The 20,908-nt window shown below is 38.2% G+C and overlaps 2 protein-coding genes and 2 pseudogenes across 3 annotated transcripts; 3 read left to right on the top strand and 1 right to left on the bottom strand.

Annotated features, from left to right (window-relative positions):
• Positions 1-361: 361 nt before the first annotated feature.
• LOC137718683 (GATA transcription factor 12) lies at positions 362-2,081 on the top strand. The gene is made up of 2 exons (XM_068458230.2): positions 362-894; positions 1,114-2,081. The coding sequence occupies exons 1-2, from the start codon at positions 559-561 to the stop codon at positions 1,906-1,908; spliced, it is 1,131 nt and encodes a 376-aa protein (XP_068314331.2). The 5' UTR covers positions 362-558; the 3' UTR covers positions 1,909-2,081.
• Positions 2,082-7,824: 5,743 nt separating this feature from the next.
• LOC137718479 (protein NONRESPONDING TO OXYLIPINS 2, mitochondrial pseudogene) lies at positions 7,825-11,169 on the bottom strand (annotated as a pseudogene). Its single transcript, XR_015965104.1, has 3 exons — positions 10,838-11,169; positions 10,563-10,702; positions 7,825-8,829 (listed from the first exon to the last, which is right to left on the bottom strand). The product of XR_015965104.1 is annotated as a protein NONRESPONDING TO OXYLIPINS 2, mitochondrial pseudogene (transcript).
• Positions 11,170-11,854: 685 nt separating this feature from the next.
• LOC137716994 (uncharacterized) lies at positions 11,855-14,706 on the top strand (annotated as a pseudogene).
• Positions 14,707-15,566: 860 nt separating this feature from the next.
• On the top strand, positions 15,567-16,899 carry LOC137718667 (uncharacterized). Its single transcript, XM_068458217.2, has one exon. The coding sequence runs from the start codon at positions 15,964-15,966 to the stop codon at positions 16,708-16,710; it is 747 nt and encodes a 248-aa protein (XP_068314318.2). The 5' UTR covers positions 15,567-15,963; the 3' UTR covers positions 16,711-16,899.
• Positions 16,900-20,908: the final 4,009 nt, after the last annotated feature.

The raw sequence follows: 20,908 nt of genomic DNA, 5'->3' as shown, positions 1-20,908 counted from the left end.
CTAACTACTAAGGAGGGATGAGTTTAAATCTCACAATGAGCTAGTAATAATGTAGTTCAAATTCGCATTTGACAAGAATTCAACCTAAAACCTCGTACTTACAAATGAAGAGAAATAACATTAAACTGTAATATTAAGCGGTTCAAAAGAAACGAAAATAGAAAAAGGGCATAAGAGTAAACATGGGGAGATTTCCCTTTAAAACCAAAATTAAAGCCTCTTTAAATTTTTGTTGTATTAAGTGATTTTCTTTTCTTTTCTTTTCTTTTAAAAATATAAAATTTGCTTTACAAAAAAAAAAAATAATAATTTTTTAATTTTTGCTCTCGTCAAAATCCACCATTTTAGGTGTCCGTGTGACCCTCTTGAAGCGCAAAATAAACCCTCTGGGCTCTCTCCCTCTTCCTACACTTTCTCTCTCACTCCTCCCTCACTACTCTCCCTCTCCTCTCATTCCCTCTCTTTCCTCATTGCCTTAACTCCAACACCCAAAAAAATACCAGAAAAAAAACCCAAAAATATAATAACAGTCTAAAATTCTAGAGCTCCCTTGCAGCCATGGAAGCTCCGGAGTACTACAAGAACAGTTTCTGCCCACAATTCACACCCGAAAAGCGCCACTCCTTCGATAGCAGTAACAACAGGACCGCCGTTGGTGGCGGCGGGGACCACTTTATGGTGGAGGACCTCCTTGACTTTTCCAACGACGACGACGCTGTCATTACCGACGGTGGTTGTCCTGCTGCTTTTGACAACGTCATCGGAAACTCCACCGACTCTTCGCCAATTAACGTCATCGACAGCTGCAATTCGTCCTCCTTATCGGGCTCTGAACCCAATTTCGGGCCCCGGAATCTTACCGAGGGCCCCTTCTCCAGTGACCTCTGCGTCCCGGTAAATAATTTAGCTGATTTTTTGGGTAAATTTGACTTTTGAATTTTTTTTTCAATCCCAAAAACAAAAAACGACAAAATTGAGTTTTGATGAATTACTGCCTACAGTTCTTCGGAATTCGAAATTGAAATGAAAAAAATAGAAGATTCAAATTTAAATTTAAGTGGGGTTTTGATTAATTGATTAATTTATTAATTAATTATGTGATTTTTGTTTCAGTGCGACGATTTGGCTGAGCTCGAATGGCTGTCGAATTTCGTGGAGGAATCATTTTCCAGCGAGGACCTGCAGAAGCTGCAGCTGATATCCGGAATGAAATCCCGACCCGACCAACCGGCCTTCGAGACCCGCCAATTCCAACCGGACCCCACCCGAACCAATATCAATCCTAACGGCAATAACAACCCGATATTCAACCCGGAAGTCTCGGTCCCCGCCAAGGCCCGAAGCAAGCGGTCCAGGGCCGCCCCGTGCAACTGGACCTCCCGCCTCCTCCTCCTCTCCTCGACTCCGGAGCAATCCGACGTCGTCGTTTCAGCAGCGGAGGCAGCGTCTCCATTCCCCCCGCCTTCCAGCACGGGGAAGAAGACGGTGAAGGCGGCACCGAAGAAGAAGGAGAGCCAGGAAGGTTCGGGCGGTGGGCCCGGTGACGGGAGAAAGTGCATGCATTGCGCAACGGACAAGACGCCGCAGTGGCGGACGGGGCCGATGGGTCCGAAGACACTGTGCAACGCGTGCGGTGTTCGATACAAGTCGGGTCGGCTAGTGCCGGAGTACCGACCGGCGGCGAGCCCGACGTTCGTGCTGACGAAGCACTCCAACTCGCACCGTAAGGTGCTGGAATTGCGGCGGCAGAAGGAGATAGTGAGGGCGCAGCAGACTTTCATTCACCAGGTGCCGCCGCCGCAGCATCATCACCACCACCACCATCAGAATATGGTCTTTGACGTATCCAACGGCGGAGATTACTTGATTCATCAGCACGTGGGGCCCGATTTCCGGCAGCTGATCTAGTCGGGGAGCGAGCTAGAGTAGCTTAAACTAGGCAACTTTTCGAGGTTAATTTAGTGGGCCCCAGTTGATCTTTTTTTTTTTTAATTAATTAGACAATTTCGTAATGTTATTTTCTTTATCCTAGGGTTATTTTCCCTAACTTAATTTTGAATTTTCTAGTTTCCTTTGTTTTATTTTTTTCACATATTCTTTGAGCATAATTAAGTTGAAATGAACTAATATCAAAGCTACAGTAGTTTTTAAAGCCCGTAAAATTATTTTTAAAAAAGATGTCAAAAGTACCAAATACACATTCTATGATTTAAAAAACCAACAAAAAAAAAAATTCTCCAATAGTATCTTCATTTTTGAAGTGGAATAGCGCCAAGACTCTTGTTGCCTAATTTGACGTTGTTGTCAAATTAAGCTATTGAGTTTTTAATAGATGGGCTCTCGTTCAATATTAAACTTTGAGCTAGCAGTAAGAATCACATAATGACTTTCTTAAAATGCTAAAAATAGTTTCTGTTGAACATAATTTATATCTTTTCATTAGTAACCTATCATTATTCGTTTGCCCCTACCACGTTGTTTGGGGTTTGGAGTTGCCTCCAATGCGTTTAAAAGAGTTGGAGTAGTATCGTCTTCATCATTAATCATCATTATTATTAAGAGTATAACCCTAATTTCCAAGTTAATGGTTTGTATGAATGCAATTTTTATGCAATTAAGGTAATTATTGGTAAAAAAAATTGTTCATGGGGCAGGGGATTGATGTTGAATTATACATGTTATAGTTGTCCAAATGTGCAATGTGCACCCACTAATTAATTAGTTGGTGTTTGGTAAGAGATAATCATGTTATCTTGTTGACACCCCAACTTCACCAGGTGAAAGGTCTCCAAACCTAATCATAATTTGCATCACAACAATTGCTGGACTCCACCCTCTTTAATCTCTCCTCCAATATACTAATTACCCATCATTCACACAGTTATCAGTTTAATCACGTTAACTGCTTGAGTTACAAGTCTCGAAAGCATATTATAATTCTACAAGTCCCAATCTGTTGGTTTCACCTTCACACCCCAACTCGGTGTTTTCAATTTCATTCCAAGCACTTTGGTTTTCAAGGTAAACAAACACCCACCAAATCCTTTTCCACTTACTGGTTGAATCTAAATGTGAGTAACCACAACCAACGGAATTATAGACATCGAAATTTCGAAAATATTACGTAAATTGTTTCTATTTATTTATATATTTTGATTTGAGCAAGAGAAAGGAGTGTGAGGAAAGATAATTAACTAGTCTAATATTATAATTTTTTGCATGAATTTCAGTGAAAAAAACTGATTGAAGCTGGTGGGGATTTTAACCATTTCAGAGAATGTTAGAAAGAAGAGGCAGATTGGCCAGCAGATTTTTTGACATCGTTTTCTGCTGCAAGAAATCCGGTTGGCTGAATTTGTTACTAAATATATATGATAAAAAAATCTTACTGGATTTGGAGAAAATAAAATACGAAACTCCCAATGGAAAAGAAAATAATTGAAGATGCATGTATTTCGCAAGGAGGTAGATTGTCTACCTTCTTGTTTGGGTGCCATTCTTATCTCTTTTTATTTGTGCAGTCATGATTAAACTACGTCAACATTTTATATTTCTATTGCTTTTTGTCTTATTATCTCTATAAAAAAAAAATTCAATATAAAATATTGACGTGACTTAACCGTGACTGCACAAAATAAGAGAGGATGAGAAGAGCACCAAACAGGAACGCATACAATCTGCCTCCATTTCGCAAAACCCACACTTTTTCTATAACTTTATTGCACGTGGTTTCACTTCCACAAGATTTCAGCATAAGTCTAGGACTACAAATACTAGGACCAAGACCATAGAAACACAAACTCCCTTTTTATTGTCACTTTTTTTGGTTTCCTAATTTATCACTCAAAAGAAAATTTTCGGGTCGAAATTGGGTCGAAACAGATATCAGTTTGGCTCAAGGTTTGGTGTTCAGGGTTGTTTGTAACATACTTCATTAAATATGAAGCTACTGAAAACGGGTCAACTTTATAACTTCATCAATCTCTAATTAGAAAGTCAATCACAACGCGACACAAGTCAAGGCTAGAATGAAGCCCCGAGAGTCCTATATCGACCGCGGACAAAAGGGTGCGGCAACTATAAAAAGAGATTATTCTCCTACAATTAATTTGTAATGCCATTGTTGTACTTAAATCATTATTAGAACTCACTAATGATGATTTTGCTTAAACCATTGTATTATGTAAACTCTAAAATATTAATAAGAACTCATCTACCCATGTGGACGTAGCCCAACTTAAGGTGATCACGTACATCTTGTGTTTGCTTTTCTATCTTTATCCCTCTACATGTGTATCTACACTTAATGACCGGAGCAACCTTACCAAGGTAAAAAACTGACTGGAGTAACCTTACCAAGGTAGAAAACTTAACACTTTACATTGTTCCAAAATCTATCTGATTTTGTACATCAAACAAGGAAAAAAAAATCTCTCTTCAAAGCGCTCTTTCATGTGAAAGAAAAACGCTTAGAGTCTCTTTAAGAAGAGAAAAACAGCGAAGCTAACTGTTATTTCATATTGTTCTTACACTAGAGGTGCGGTGTCTGCTACTGACATTGTGCATTGTTAGCACTTTATTAATCAAACGCAATATTTATGTATACTAGAAGTTCTAAGTTCGATTTCCTCTAACTTTCGATATTATTTGTATAAACAAAACTAATTAAGAGTATTAAGTACATAAAATTAGTTTCTGGTAAATGAAATTAAATTGTTTATTGAAGTTGACAAATGCTATGATACTGCAGATGCATGCATGCAGGATCCTAGACAGTGCCGATCCAAAGGTCTGTTAATTAGGTTTAATTTATACATTGTTTATAAATTAAATATATTTTTCTAAGCTGGCTATGTAGTTTGCACGATTTTCTGTCTCTGAAATTTGATTTTGCTCTTATCGTTAGCTAACAAAGTAAACAGAAAATAATAATAGGAAATTAACCAAGGAACCTTAGCAGTAGTACTGCTGGGAATAATAATATTAATTAATTTCAAAGATAAAAGTTTGCATCTTTAATTATTAATTAAACAGATAATTCTGATAAATATTTGTACATTAGTGTGAGGGTGTAGCAAAGTTTGCGGTGGTCACATGCCTCCTTTTCATGCCCTCATGCACCCAGTCTCACTGGTTTATGATGCCATCTCTCACAAAGAGACACACACCAGTTTCTGCATTAATATTAATCTTATAAGTGTAACAAACAATAATAATATTAATTAAAATAAAGCTGAACTGTAATACTTTGGAAAAATATATATTATAGAACAAAAGAAAAATGACAAAAATTAACAGGAGAATGTGAAAGGTAAAATATAGGTGTGTGGATAACACCATCCAAATGAGAAGCGTTTTTTTTTTTTTCTTTCAATCATTTGCCTCTTTTAGTGTTTTTCGTTAATATTATTAGTTGTAAGGAGAACTACACATCGAGGGTAAGAGATGTTAAATCTATAATTTAACCATTTCAGGAAATGAAAAACCCTTTAAACATACTCCATGGTCCTTCCTGCTATTGCACTCGAATGTTATTAATTCAACTGATGTTGCGCTAAAGTAAAACCTCTATATATCAATTTTATATCGCGAGGTTATTATCTAATAGAGGTATAGTTAAAAAAAAAAGTATTTTTTTACTTAGTTATCCCTAAGGAATATAGTATGAGAACAAATAATCACATTAGATTAGTGGTGGAGCATGCCAATTTTCAAGATATAACATTGGTAAAAGAGAGACACCTAATCTCGAAAATATTTTATTTCATCTTAAATTTATGTTCATAACAATATTGCATAGTTTTCTACTTATTGAGAATTTTTACTATGTGGAGACAAGTTTCTTAAGATGCGACATAGAAAAATTATAACTTATTATTCTAATGCAGGGTCCTTTCCAACCCCTAGAAGCCTAAGGGAACAAAGCCTGAAGGGAAATAAAGGCCCAAAGGGAAGAAGGAAGGAAGGAAGGAAGGTCCAAAAAACGAGAAGACCAAGGCCCAACGGAATTGAAAGGATGGTCTCGAGTGCTACAGCCGACCACTCAACGGTCTAGTTTATCTATAAGCAATAAAGTCAAAGCGCTTTCTCATAAAGTACTTTCTGACTGCTTATAGCGTGAAGTTCCAAGGACACAGGGACTGGTAGGGACGAAGCCAGAGATATGCATGGATAGGAGCATCTTTAAACAACAAAGTCACAAATTAAAAAGCACAAAAATATACTAAACAAAACACTTATATATTAGTCCATAAGGTTTTTCATATAACATATCACAATATCCATTGATGCGTTTTAATGTTTTGAAAGCATTGCATGACAACCTCATTACCAATACCATCAAACATCTCTCTCTACAAAAATAACCATGTTATCATTTATCTGTTATTCTCTCATACAATTTCACAATCGATCTTCATAAATTTCATGACTGAAAATGTTTTTGCAACCAAAAAAAAAAAAGCATATGAAAGAGTTAATACTAATGTTACAAAGAACTGAAAAAGTACATATTTTTTTCACACACAAAAAAAATGGATGGGGGCATCCGCCCCCTCTGAGCCTAAGGTGGCTCCGCCTGTGGGGATAGGCCTACTCGGTGATTAATTTTTGCCCACGTATTGGCCACTAAGAGAACAAGAGCCTATAAAGGACATAAAGGCTGTCAGATCAAGCGCTCAGGTGAGGAATCTCATAAACCCTAGGACCGAACAAGGCGCTCGGTACACATTGTCCCAAGAAAGCATGCAAGTGGACCTAAACAAATGTCACTTCATCACCATGCGTCGAGTAAAGGACGGAGGGGCAGCTAGCATGTCAACTTTATGTATTCAGTGCATTAAATGCAAAGCGGTGGAAGACTCAAGCCCATGGACATGAGGCTCGTTGAGGGACTATATAAGGAGGACGAGTACTCCTTAGAACATGCCAGACAAAAAAAAGAGAATAAAGAAACGAGTTTATGCCGAGCGCTATTTGTAACCTTTCATTCAGTGGACGTAACCCAGATGTAACCCAGTTTTTCAGGGTGAACCACTTAAACTTTGTTGTTCAGTTCTTATCATTGCAATCTGAAGCCAATCAAGGGCTGACCACATGACCACACTGGACTTTGTTAATCTCCTAATTTTGAGCGTTAACATATTACAATGTGGAGTTTATTCTTCTATATAACTAGCTCAATTTGGGACAAAAATCTGTTATGACTACATGCATGCTATTTCATTATAGAGTAATACAATAAAAAGTTGTAACATATATAAGTGAGATGTGTTTAGGCGTGTGCTATCCAAACACCCATTTTTACTTCTCATACACCCCTAATTAATTTATGTCCTTTGATCTTCGTTAATTAAGTGAAAACTGCTCTTTCAGTTGGGAGGATTAGATTAAAGTTAATACTACTAAATATGGTCATTAGTCAATAATTGAAATCTTTGAAACCAAAAGTGAATGGCTTCCATGCATGGAGCATATGTTCATGTGCATTATAAAGGGTTTTGTCTCCTTTCCCTTTTTTTTTTTTTTTTTTTTTTTTTTTTCTTTCCGACAGTGACTTGGCCACCATTTTTATAAGCTCCCAAAGCTTTTTCTCTCTCAATTGCCCTAACATGGTAACCAGTGACTCTCCAACTTCAATATATTTTATCAATTAATTAATTAATTAAATTTCCGTTCAACAAGTACCAACCGAACAAATACACAGGGCAGGTTATTTGTACACTTGCAGAAGGGGCTGCTAATGACAACTATTTATTTAGCTATGAAGTGGGGTTGATGTTCACAAGAATATTGACCATTGAAATGTCTGGCAGCCAAGGCTCATTCAGTGAACAATGGATACTTAGTATTATTCTCGAAAAAGCGATATCACTATTCTAATATACATCAAAGAGGCACCATGGCAATTCAAAAACATTGACTAGCAACACTTGATACTATTTAGACTGAAATGAAACTTCACCTCATTATAAGGACCAAAATCTCCCGCACAAGCAATATCAGGACAGCAGGAATCGAACACAAAACATTGGGCAGAGGATAAGTGCAATTAACAACTTGAACTGCAAACCCCTTGAATACGAAACAACTGATTAGATTTTCGTTGCATTTCAATCATGCTTGGGAAGTGACACATTGACAGTGAGTTCCGTACACGAACATAGCTTCAGTCTGAAAGAAGTGCACATGCGAGTGTATTGTGTGATGGAGGAGGTAGGAGACATACTGGGACTAAGGCCAATGCTCCTTTTTCAAACAAATGGGAGACATTTTGGACACCAACTTATCACATCGACCGCCCCGCATCCTCACCTGCACTTCACTTTTTATCCTGTCCTTTTTATCAAATTGAGTGCTACGTGACAGAAACCCAGTTGCCCACCTTGGCAATGGCAACTTTACTTTATTTTCAGGTAAATAGAGAAAAATGCATAACTGTAACTTAGAACACAAGCCAAAATATCACCCCTTGAAATGTGACAAACTCATCACTATTATTTTCTCCTCTACATTGCTGCTGTGCTGCCATAGAGCATAAATGCCGACAATTCTACTATGCTGTGGCGTATGGCATGCCGACAATTCTACTATACTAAGGTGTATGGCATACATGAGTATATACGTAAAAGAAATATTTGAAGGAGAATTCAAACAATTATAGATCTGAGTCAGAGCATTCAATTCTTGCAGCCGCTGTGATACAAAACTGTTTAAATCTTAACTCCAAGATGAAAAGGACTTGCTGAGAGCAGAGGTGATGAAACTCGTCCATTGGCCTCTATCTTCCAACTTCTTCAATCACTTATCGAGGCACGCTGAGACCTATTTCTGAATATATTAAAGAAGCAGAAAAATAAGCAGAGTGTGTTAGAATTAAAGGACCTCACTATCAATACTGATGAAAACGACTTAATCAGGTAATCTGAATCCTTAGCATACAACAATATTCCGCTGAACAAACTAAATCATATATAACCAGTATTACTGCATGAAGTGGTCGAGTAGTTGCAAACCACCACTAGAAATTTGTAAATCCATCTATTTTGAGAAGGGATAGATCATAATAGGAAGGGCAAATACTAGTAATGTAATGTCAGACTTATAATTTTCAAACAGAACAGATTTCCATACTTCTGAGTGTACCACAGTCGTGTTAAGAACCACGTATTCACAACCCAAAGAATGATGGGCAATTTAATCATAAAATGAGCACAATTATTTACATCTTTCTTCGGCCTTTACAAATCAGATGGCTCTTCCCACATTAATGATTGGTTACTAACTATTTACATCAAAACTTGAAAACCACAATTTTCAACTGATGGCTTACACCGGAGAACAGGATTTTCAGGCTTGTGTACACATTACAAGGTCTTCCATCAGGGAATCAAAATTTGAACTATCACTATCATATGCATTCCATGAGAACAATATGATACAGTTAAAATAACAAATGCTCAAACATTCATCATACTCAAAGACTAGTAAACAACTTAGATGTAAGCACTGAAACAAAATGGTCCAAGTCACGAAAACGTCTAAGTTTGTAAGACTTAAACATCTAGAGAACAAATTGAAGCTCAAAATCCAATCATGACTTCACAAGATCATAGAGGGGAAAAACCTCCAAGCATTATGAAAACTGAACCAGGAAATTAAAGGTAGAGACAATGGTTTTAGTACAGTGCATAGATTAGATGCATACCCTTTTTCCTTTTTCTGAGACTTCAAAAGATTATATGCCATTAGTTTCTCAAAAAATATTAGATTGACAAAATTTCTTGCTTCTTGGAATTTTATCCTTATAAAGAATATGTCAAGTATTTGGTATGGAGTGTGCAATTTGGCTGAAACTTTTCATGAATTATTTCTTCCCACGCATTGAGGTTTAAAAGCCACAGTTTATCTAATAAAGTAAGGAAAACATAAAACCAATAGAGTTTCAACACTATTGGCAGCAAACAGCACCTTCCATCCCCAATCTAGGTGCCTGTTTCTAAAAGTTTGAATCTTACCAAAATCTAAAGTATTATCACAGGCAACAAATAACACTAGATGAATTCTCAACTGTGACATGTTGTACGTCAAACAACACATCTAAAGCTCAGTGCAAGCTGGTTTTCTTGAGCAGTACTATTACTCTACCAGTTTTAGATGTTATTTACCCTCTCAATTTTCTAACTATGCGGCCCAAATTTGCTCCTGTAAACTTTGTTCTCAGACCGAAAATTTGACTAGATAAATCACATTAACAAAAGATCCAAAGTTTGCACATTCTGAGTAAGCAAATAACAAAGACATAATGGTTCAGAGTGCTATAAATGAATACCAATTTTGTCGTTTCATCGATTTGCAACGACAAGTAAACAAATTGGGCATTAAAATCATGGAAATGAAGAACAATACAAATTCAGGATTCAACTTTTAGCTATCTATGGAAATGAAGAACAATACAAATTCAGGATTCAACTTTTAGCTATCTATAGAGTAAAAAAGTTGCTTACAGATAATAAATACAAAACATTGGAGAAATCAAACTCCTGGGTTTGCACCGAGCATACCCTGAGACAATGACCTCGAGCTCCTCGAGTCAATGCCGAGGCACGACGTGAGCCGGGCTGAAGACACCGCTGTGTGAAATGGAAGCAGAGATTGCAGACAACCCAACCGAGGAATCGGCCAGCAATTCAAAAAATTCGAAAAAAGTCAAGAGCTTTGCTGACTTGAGGAAAAACCCAATAGAGAAAACGACCTGAATTAAAAAATTCGACAATGCCCAATTGAGAATTATCCCAAAATATTGAGAATTTAATGGGTTTAAAAGGACTTTGCTCACCTTGAGAGATTGATAGAAGGGCGGGCAGTGGGGAGAGAAGGCATGGGAGTGGCCTTGAACGCCCGTTTGTTGACGGTGGATTTGAGAAGAGAGAAAACCGGCTTCGAGAAAGATCTGCAGCGAGAAGCCATTGGAGCACTCAGCGGAGATACGACGGAGTTAGGGTTTTGGGGTTAACAATCGCAGACTCACAGTAGTTGGAGGTTGGAGAGGCAGGGATTCTATTGGGGTTTTTGCATTTTTGGTGAAATTACCAAAAAGGTCATGGATAATATTATTATTTCAGTTTATTAACTGTTGGGTGAAATTATACAGAAAATTTAGAAAAGTAACCATATTTTCGATCCCATATAAAATTATAGCCATCATTTTAATTTTATGATAATTCTAACCAAAACTTGATGTAAAAGTATTAATGTACCCTTAATATTATGGTTTCTCACAACAAAAACAAAACCTTCATGGCAATCAACAACAATCAACCAAGAATGAAAAACAGGGAGAGATTTTGACAAAAAAGAAAAAGAAAAACATGGAGAGATTAAAAATTGAAGAAAATTAGGAGAAGAGAGGACCTGCAAGTGGGTTTTGGAATCAAGGGGGAGCTTTTGCTTGGTGTGGATTCTTAAGGCTTTGGCATCGCCGCCATATATCAGGGAGGTGTCCATTTCACCACTGAAACCCGAAACTTAAAACCCAAAACCCTAGCAAGTTAGTTATATGTGCTAATTAATTTTTCTCTAAAACTTTTTCCTAATTTTAATATATTTGCAGGTTAGTTAGATGCGCTAATTAATTTTTTTTTCTTTCAGAATATGACTCAATTTGTGACCGTGATCCATTACGGATGGAGGAGGGTTGATAGCCAATACACAGATGGTCAAGTGAAAGCAATGGTAGTGTCAACCAAAGTTACTCATCAAGATCTTATACATGGTATATAGTCTTCATGTTAGTTCGAGTGAATTTAGAATCTCAGTACATCATCAATGCATGAGCAACTTAGGGATGCAAAATATGATGAAGATTGTAGACAATGACGATGTGACTAGTTGGGTATGTGAAAGTCTTTTTGTAAAACTGAACAAGATTCCGTTATATGTTACAACATATCCTCTAAATGAACTTGAAGATGAACACCCAATTGCATACAGTTCCCCATCACCAACAGCGGCAATTCAAGAGAATGATGACATTTTGGGTGATGAACAACCAAGTCAAGTTCTTCAAGACAATGCCTAGATTAGTGAGACTTCAATAGATGTGAGTTTTGAGTTTACTGATGACTAACATAACAGTACCCATTTTGATAATGTGCAGTCTAATGAATGCTAATGTCAATCTATCGTCGTCTCGTCGTAACAAACGTAAGAGCATACAAGACTATGATAATATTGTAGATTTGAATATAGATGGAGATATTATGGTCGGACAATTGTACTTGAGTAAGAAAGAGTTGTAAAAACAATTAGCTATGATTGCAATGAGGAAGATGTGACATCCCACATCGCCGAGAGGAGTGATCCTTATATGTATATTCCCATCCCTACCAAGCACGAGGCCTTTTGGGAGCTCATTGGCTTCAGGTTCCGTAGGAACTCCGAAGTTAAGCGAGAAAGGAGCTAGAGCAATCCCATGATGGGTGACCCACTGGGAAGTTGCTCATGAGTTCCCAAAAACAAAACCGTGAAGGAATGGTAAGCCCAAAGCGGACAATATCGTGCTACGGTGGTGGAGCGGGCCCGGAAAGTGGTCCTCCTCGGACCGAGATGTGACAATTTGGTATCAGAGCCTAACCCTGGCCGCGAGTGTGCCGACAAGGACGTTGGGCCCCTAAAGGGGGTGGATTGTGACATCCCACATCGCCCAGGGGAGTGATCCTTATATGTATATTCCTATCCCTACCAAGCACGAGGCCTTTTGGGAGCTCACTGGCTTCGGGTTCCGTAGGAACTTCGAAGTTAAGTGAGAAGGGGGCTAAAGCAATCCTATGATGGGTGATCCACTGGGAAGTTACTCGTGAGTTCCCAAAAACAAAACCGTGAGGGAATGGTAAGCCCAAAGCGGACAATATCGTGCTACGGTGGTGGAGCGAGCCCGGGAAGTGGTCCCCCCGGACCGGGATGTGACAGAAGAATTATGAGTTTAAAGTGGAAAGATCAACTAAGGATCGTTTGGAAATTAGATGTGTGGATGATAATTGCAAGTGGCGACTTCATGCAACCAAGGTACAAGTGTTAGAATTTTTTAAACTACCAAAATTTGAAACTAATCATTCTTGTTCATTAGATGTTGTTCAGCGTGATCATCGGTAAGCAAGTAGTTCTGTTGTTGGCCAATTTATAAAGTCAAAGTATGAAGGGGCATCACGTGTATATAGACCTAAAGACATCATTGAGGATATGCGAGCACAAGTTAGGGTTAATATGACCTACAAGAAACCTTGGAGAGCAAGAGAGCATGCATTTGACATGATCTGAAGATCGCCAGAGGAATCTTTTGCCGCACTTCCTGCCTATTGTGCCATGTTAGAAAGTAAAAATCTTGGGACAGTAACACATATAGAAACGGATGATAATAATCACTTTTTATACTTTTTTATGGCAATAGGAGCCTCTATAAGGGGATTTCATGGTTCTATGAGGCATGTGGTAGTAGTTGATGGGACTTTTCTAAAGGGTAAATATCTTGGCACCTTATTTGTCGTTGTATGCCATGATGGACAAAATCAAATATATCCTTTGGCATTTGGTGTGGGTGACTCAGAAAATGACGCTTCATGGACATGGTTTCTTACAAAATTGAGAAGTGCTATTGGAGAGGTAACAGACTTGGTGTTTGTATCTGATCGACATGGAAGCATTGGTAAAGCTGTGCAAACTGTGTTTCCAAAGGCATATCATGGAGCTTGTATGTATCATGGAGCTGGCAACATGAGGAATAACTTTGGTGATGATGAAACGATGTTTAAGTTATATTACACTACGACAAAAGCATACTTTGTGTCAGAGTTTAATAGTGTTATGACTGATATTTGGGCAATCAAAGATGTAAAAGTAGGAAAATATCTTAAAGAAATTGGGTATCATAGATGGGCTTTGGCACATTTCAGTAGAAAACGATACAACATGATGACAACCAACATTGCCGAATCCATGAATGCAAAACTGAAGGATGCTCAAAGGTTGCCTATCATTAATTTAGCGGATCACCTTAGAGGTATTCTCCAAGAGTGGTTCAACGAATGTTGAAACACAACAAGTTCATGGAATTCGACCTTAACAAAGTGGGCAGAGGAAAAAGTGCACAAGAATCAAAATAGAGGCTTGCGTATGTTGGTATGTATCATTTGTTTACATTTTTATGCACTCTCACATTCCTAATGCACACTGGACACCTAAATCCACATAGAGTCCATACTAAGAACAGGCGAATAAAAAAAATAAAGAACCGACACCTCTCCATACTTGCAATGTTGATAAAGATTTTATCATTTAGGTAGACAAAGATTTTATTATTTAGGTAGCATAGTAGCTCTATTTTTTTTTTCTTCCAAAAGTGCTTCTTCATAGTCAAAGGTTGAGGCCTCAGCCGAAGAAAAACTTCCCAAACTTGTTCTCCAAATTTTCCGAATAAGACCAACATTTTGTTCTTATCAGGATCATGATAATCACCTCTTTAATGCTTCAAGATCTCAACTAATTGTTATTTTTTCATGGTTAAGAGCAATGAGGAATTTACATCAAGTTTTGGTTAAAATTATTATAAAATTAAAAGGATGGCTATAATTCTATATGACGTCTAAAATATGGTTACTTTTCCAAATTTCTCAAATTATAATCTCTTTTGCATAGGCCATAACCGATTAACTCACAACAAAGAGAAGTGAATATTACGTCAGTTGGAAAAGTTAATGGCTCCAATTTTTTCTAACTGAGTTGAATCTTCGGTTCCATAGGTAGATTTAGAATTTCGCTTTGTCAAAAAGAAAAATAATGATTGTCATAGTTAAAGCAATAGTCTGAATGATTAACAACATTTACTTATGGAAACATATATTCTTGTATTAGTTTTCCTCTTTCCCGAGTACCGCTTGTATCAAACAAAGGGGTTTTATGGGAGGGAAAAATTGGATTATTGTTTACTTTAACAATAAAGTACAGTAGCCTTGCCTTTTTCTTTCCTCAAACAAAAAGAAGACTGTTGTAATTACTTTGATCACATAACTCTTTTGAATGGTGAAATCGATTCCAACCATTCAGAAGTTCATACTAAATTTTTCACAGGCAACTGGATGTTTAAAGACGAAACTTGGGTGTACAAAGAACTACTCAACTTTATGAGCCTAGCCTAGAAAAACAAATTAGGACACCATTTAGACGATATTTTTACTTGGAGCATGATTCGAATGTGGGTGCAAAACATACATTGTTCTAGGCAACCCGTTTCATCATGTTTGCTACTAGCAAATGATGTTAACAATATTAACCAAGTCTGAAGAGTTTATTGTTCATAATTTAGACAAAATATTGGCATAAACATATTATAATATGATTGAATTAGATATATCATGTTGTCATTCTATGAAACGGTATCAAAATAGACAATAATCATCGGTAACAATTATTTAGAGATTTTTTTTTTTTTTTTTTTTTTTTTAGTCTTTTTAATCAACATGAGAAGATATTCGAACTTAAAATTTCTTCCAACATAAGAAAGTAGAATAATCATCCAAACCAAGAGTAACGTTGGTCACAATTTAGAGTTTAGACCTCTAACTATTTTGGTGCTAGGCTTTGGAGAATAATTCTCTAGGATATTATCCAATTTGCAAATGCAGAAAAGAAATGGTTTGCCAAACATTTGTACCACGGCACTTGCCCTATAACGTGGCTTGAGGGTCTACCCTCACAATCCAATTCTCCAAGTCAAGGCTTTGTAGTTCTCCAAAAAACTTGACCAAACTCCCCTACCCTCCCGCTATCCCTCACGTACTCCTCCATCTCACACAAAGAATCCCATCCACATACAAATCCCACCATTCCCACATAACAAACAGTTCTTCCGCATTTGTCAAATTTTGTTCCCAATAATCCACCACCTTAACAGCTTCCATAACTGCCCTAATGGACTCCGTTGCCTCCACCTCCTCCCCACCAAACCACCACCCCCAACGCAAGCGAACCCGGTTCAAACCCACGCAACCCTTTGCCGACCGCATTCTTCGAGCCCTTCACCACAACCTCCGCCTCCTCCATCGCCGAGACTCCAACTTCTTCGTGTTAGGCGCCACGGGGAACGTCTACACCGTCTCCTTATCCGCTACTCCTTCATGCACGTGCCCGGACCGTACAACCCCATGCAAGCACATTTTCTTCGTGTTCATCCGAGCGTTGGGCCTTCCCCTCGATGACGCATGTCTGAGGAGGGGGACGCTGCGGCCGTGCCAGGTCAACCGCCTCTTAGGGCTGCCTACGCTGCCGGAAGCACTGGCGGCTTTCAGCCTTCGAGAGAGGTTTCACCAGTTGTTTTTTCAGGGCTCCTCGTCGTCGTCAGCAACAAAGCCACGTCATCAGGTGGAAATTGAAGAGGGAAGGAGCTGCCCGGTTTGTTTGGAGGAGATGGCGGGAAAGCAAGAGAAGGTGGTGGCTTGCGGGACGTGTAGAAACCCTATTCACGAAGAGTGTTTGATGACGTGGAAGAGGAGCAGCGGGAGGAGGTCGGCTAGTTGCGTGATTTGTAGGGCAAGGTGGAAGGATATTAATAGGATTGTGAAACAAGATAAGTACTTGAATTTGGCTGCTTATTATGCTACTAATCATGATCAAGATGACATTGGTAATGCTAGTGAGGGTCTATCTGGTGATGGTTGACCCAAATAATCTCAGTGTAATTTAATGTAAATTAAGTTAAATTATTACAAGGACAGGTTACAAGGGATGCTTCATAATTGTAAATAGATTGACGGATAATCTAGGAAAAGGAAAATACAAATTGCTTAGTGTGGAAACTTGAAAGTGATCAAAAATTTGAAAGAGATAGACCAATTGTTTATTATTTAATTACTCGAATTGAAATTGTCCATATTATTACGTGTATAGCATGATAAGCTTTAAAATAGAATAATGATGGGTAAATTATATAAAACTATCTCAACTATTAGATCAGTCACAGTTTCATACTTTATCTTTAAAAAATTTCAATAACATACCTCATCTACGAATTTGTTACAATTTTATACCTTTCGTCAATTTGTCTGTCAATCCTTCCGTTAACTAATGATGTAGCTTGAGATGAACACATTTTCTATTAAAAAAATAAAATATTTATAAAATATTAAAAACTAAAAAGAAAAAAAATTTTGTATGGGGACCACCTCTTATCCTCCTCACCCTTCTTCCCCGCTCCCGTCTTCTCGCAACCCCAAACCGAGAGCCCACCTGCCCTAAATATCTCGTCCCTCCACCACTACTCCTCCTCTGGCTCGCATTGCTCTCACTCTCCGTACTCCCGCTCTCTCAGAGATTCCACCTCCCGAGTGATTCAAACCCACTTCCGTGCGTTCTTCGTTCGCAGATCCCGAATCCTAGTTCGCGATTTCATCAACTCAGCCACCACGGCCCAACGAATCGATCCTCTTGATGTAATTATTCAATGACTTGCTGCCCAAATCGATCCTCTTGGCGTCGTAGTTGATGATGAAGTTCTGGAAGACGGGGACGCGTGCGTGAAGTTCTGGAAGACGAGGCTGCACTGCGCCTTAATTTCATGGCCGGCCTCGCAGAGATGGGCGAGGGAGGGGGAGTTCGCGACGTAGAGCGCCGAGAAGTTGAAGTCCTTGAAGACAAGCTCGTCGGTGGTGCGTTGGATGGAGGGGAGGGCGAAGAGGGCCTCCGTCAAGAGGAGGAAGGATATGGCGGGGTTGACCCGGAGGAGCGAGGAGATTTGGTGCGGTGGGGTGTGTAATTGAAAAGAGGATTCTGTGTTGTTTTTATGTTTTTTTTTTTTTTTTTTTGAACAAGGGGTGGGTCCCCCATGCAAAAAAATTATTAGATGATTTTATTTTTTATTTTTTAATATTTAATTAATTTTTTAATAGAGACTAGGCCCGTCTTAAGCTGCATCACTATTTAACGGAAGAATTGACAGATAAACTGATGGATTGTAACAAATTCGTAGATAAAGTATGACATTAAAATCTTTTAACGATGAATATGAAACTGTGACAGATCTAATATTTAAGATAATTTTATATAATTTATCCCGTAATCATTTGCTGCTGAAAGACAAGCAGAATCTTCTGTTGAATCAACCAGAGTTCAACACGTATTCAAAAAATAGATAAACTTGAACCAATATCACTCCACTTGTTCAAACACTTGTCAAAATTTAATTGAATTTAAGCATAAGCTGCTGCGCTTCTTTCAGCAACCATTCATTATTTGAAAACTATGTCGTGTCACCATATATATTTCATTGTGTATATATACACATCACGTCTTATAGATACAAGGAGATGTATATCCCAGTGCAGGGGAGATTCTCTCATTGTGTTAGGAACGAGTGGACATTTCTTGGATTATTCTCTAAGCAAGAGATCAACCGTACGGCTGTGGCAGGTTAAGTCAAATTCTAATGATCAATTATTTTGACAATTAGAAACCCAATTGATCGGATAAGCTTCTTAATGCAACGTGCAACGTGCTTAAACTTCTTGCGTCTGACAAATCCAATTCCAATCAACCATCTGCCAATGACAACTTCACACTACAAATCGGCAGATAGATTAGCATTATCAAAATTGGTTCAAGTCACTTTCAACCAGACCCAAGTTCTATTATTTTGCTTCACATTTATGCTGATTTTTAATTTGTGGCTCTAAATTTGCGTGGAGAAATCTGGTGTTTTCCTCATCTTCTTTAAGCCCTTGATCAAATTGATTAACAAAATTTAAGCGATGAATTGTCCTGATGTTTAGCATATATTTTTTTTTCAACCAATTATGTTTTGGATATTCAAAACTTCAGGTCCTTTATGTAAAAGGAATTCCTTTTTTATTTTTTTTTCAAAAAATGGGGATCTGGTATGGGACCACTCCACATCAAATTTCAACGATATGAACGGTCTATTTTGTAAGTTTTGATTCATAAATCATCCTTGCAAAAATTCAATTCAATTCGAAACTATTTGCCTATTTAATTATCAAGATCAAATTTTATTGTTTCTTATATAACAAAGTATTCGTTCATTTTTTTTAATCCAATTAGACGTCTTAAATATTTCCGATTTAGTTAATATTTTGTAAGGATGATCTATAAGGTACAACTTGAAAAATAGACGGTTCGAATCGTTAAAATTCGATATGATGTAGATCCCACAACGAATCCATAGTTTTATAAAAAAATGAAGATCCCTTCCTTTAAATAATTTCTTCAAAATATTTTATTTCTCTCAGAATAGATTAATCTAAAATATCATTTATACGAAGGAAAAAAAAAGTATTATTTTTCATGTTTTTTATTTTTTTATTTTTTTTATACATCTAACATTTAAATTCAATAAATTTAAAAATAATCGATACAAAATAAATAAACATGAGTGCGAGTGTAACATCCCGTCCCGAAACTAACGAGACGTACATTTAAAATGACAATTTTACCCTAATTTGTTTGTGTACGTTAAGTGTTGTGTAGTGTGGTGTTGTAGGACCACACACACACTCACACCTCACCCTCACTTTCCCGGGATTCCCTCCCTCATTCCCTCACTCTTTGTCTCTCTGTCTCTGTCTCAGTCTCTCTCTCTCTCTCCCCGAATCCATCTTCTTCTTCTTCCTTCAACACACACGGCCACACATACAAACATACTCAAACCTGCACCAATTAAGAAACCAAGACCACCCTCGTGCTCGTGAGGTTGTGAGGAGCACAACCATACCAATTCTAGGTAAGAATTCGAACGTTTTCACGTCGTTTCAACAATGGCCGAATTTTACACTGTTCATGCAAACCTAAACTAGCTTGTTTTTGGAATTTCTAAGCTTGTAGATGTGTTTGTGAGGTCCCAAGGAGCCTCGGAGTAGTTCGTTGGGTGAATTTGGACGTCACGATCGTCCTGTGCAAAGTTGGCCGAGTTTTGACCTTGAAGACAGGTGAGATTCTTTAATTTTTAGGCCTTAAAACTAGTCTAACGTTGTTCTACTAGTTCTAAGCTTCATTTTGGTATAAAGAACGTGAAATTTGGTTGAAAAACGAGTGAGAAAACAAAGTTGGAAAATTTCCCAGTTTTCCGGCCACCGGCGCCGGCGACGGCGCCGGCGAAGGCTCGCCGGAGAAGACAGGGGAATATTCCGTTAAGTCTAACGGAATATTCCTAACGGCAGTGGACGGAATCTGGTTAGATTTGACGGAATATTCCGTCAGTTAACGGAATATTCCTGACGGCGTCAGTTGACGCCGTCAGTGTGCAGTGCACGTGGGCCGCGCGTGGGGGCGCGTAGGTCCGTGCGGGGTCAGGCGCGTGGGGGCGCGTGCGTGGTCCAAAAATTTTTCTAAAAATATGGGTGTGATCCTGAGGTTGTGTAGATCACATTGGTATATTCATTTGTCCAATTTGAGCAATGTATGAGAAGTTATTACGAGAAGTTGCTTAGGTGCTTTTAAATTAATGTTTTCGTAACTTTGTCGCGTATAGGTGATTCGTTTTCCGAAGACGAGCGTACACACTCGAGGCAGGGGGGCTACGACCCTTCTAATTATCAGTGAGTGGGCTTTTGTTTTCCGTATATACCTATATACATATTAATTCCCAGAAATTAAATAGAAAAGGTTATATGTTTTATGCCATGCATCATTTGAATATTGTTTACGCATCATTGCATGTATTATTGGTGACATACATACATATATACATGTGTATTTGGTGCTGTGGACGCACAGGTAAGTGCCAGGTAAGCGGTATTCATGTGGTTATACATTTCTGTTTATTATGCGATGGTAGTTTGAGAGGTTTAGAGAGCTCATAATCTGCACCCCCGGTGTTAGTGCTCCCGCCCAGGGCCAGGGCACAGCC

This window comes from Pyrus communis, chromosome 8 (genome assembly GCF_041283825.1).
Source record: "Pyrus communis isolate YQ-2024b chromosome 8, ASM4128382v1, whole genome shotgun sequence".
In the NCBI taxonomy this organism is placed as follows: Eukaryota; Viridiplantae; Streptophyta; class Magnoliopsida; order Rosales; family Rosaceae; genus Pyrus; species Pyrus communis.
The sequence above is the reverse complement of the archived record's forward strand: the minus strand, read 5'-3'. Positions and strand labels throughout refer to the sequence as shown.

Excerpts from the sequence above, each read along its gene's own strand:
- LOC137718683 (XM_068458230.2), top strand. The coding sequence starts at position 559 with ATGGAAGCTCCGGAGTACTACAAGAACAGTTTCTGCCCACAATTCACA. Across the intron at positions 895-1,113 it reads CCAGTGACCTCTGCGTCCCG|TGCGACGATTTGGCTGAGCT; the intron begins GTAAATAATTTA and ends TTTTTGTTTCAG.
- LOC137718667 (XM_068458217.2), top strand. The coding sequence starts at position 15,964 with ATGGACTCCGTTGCCTCCACCTCCTCCCCACCAAACCACCACCCCCAA.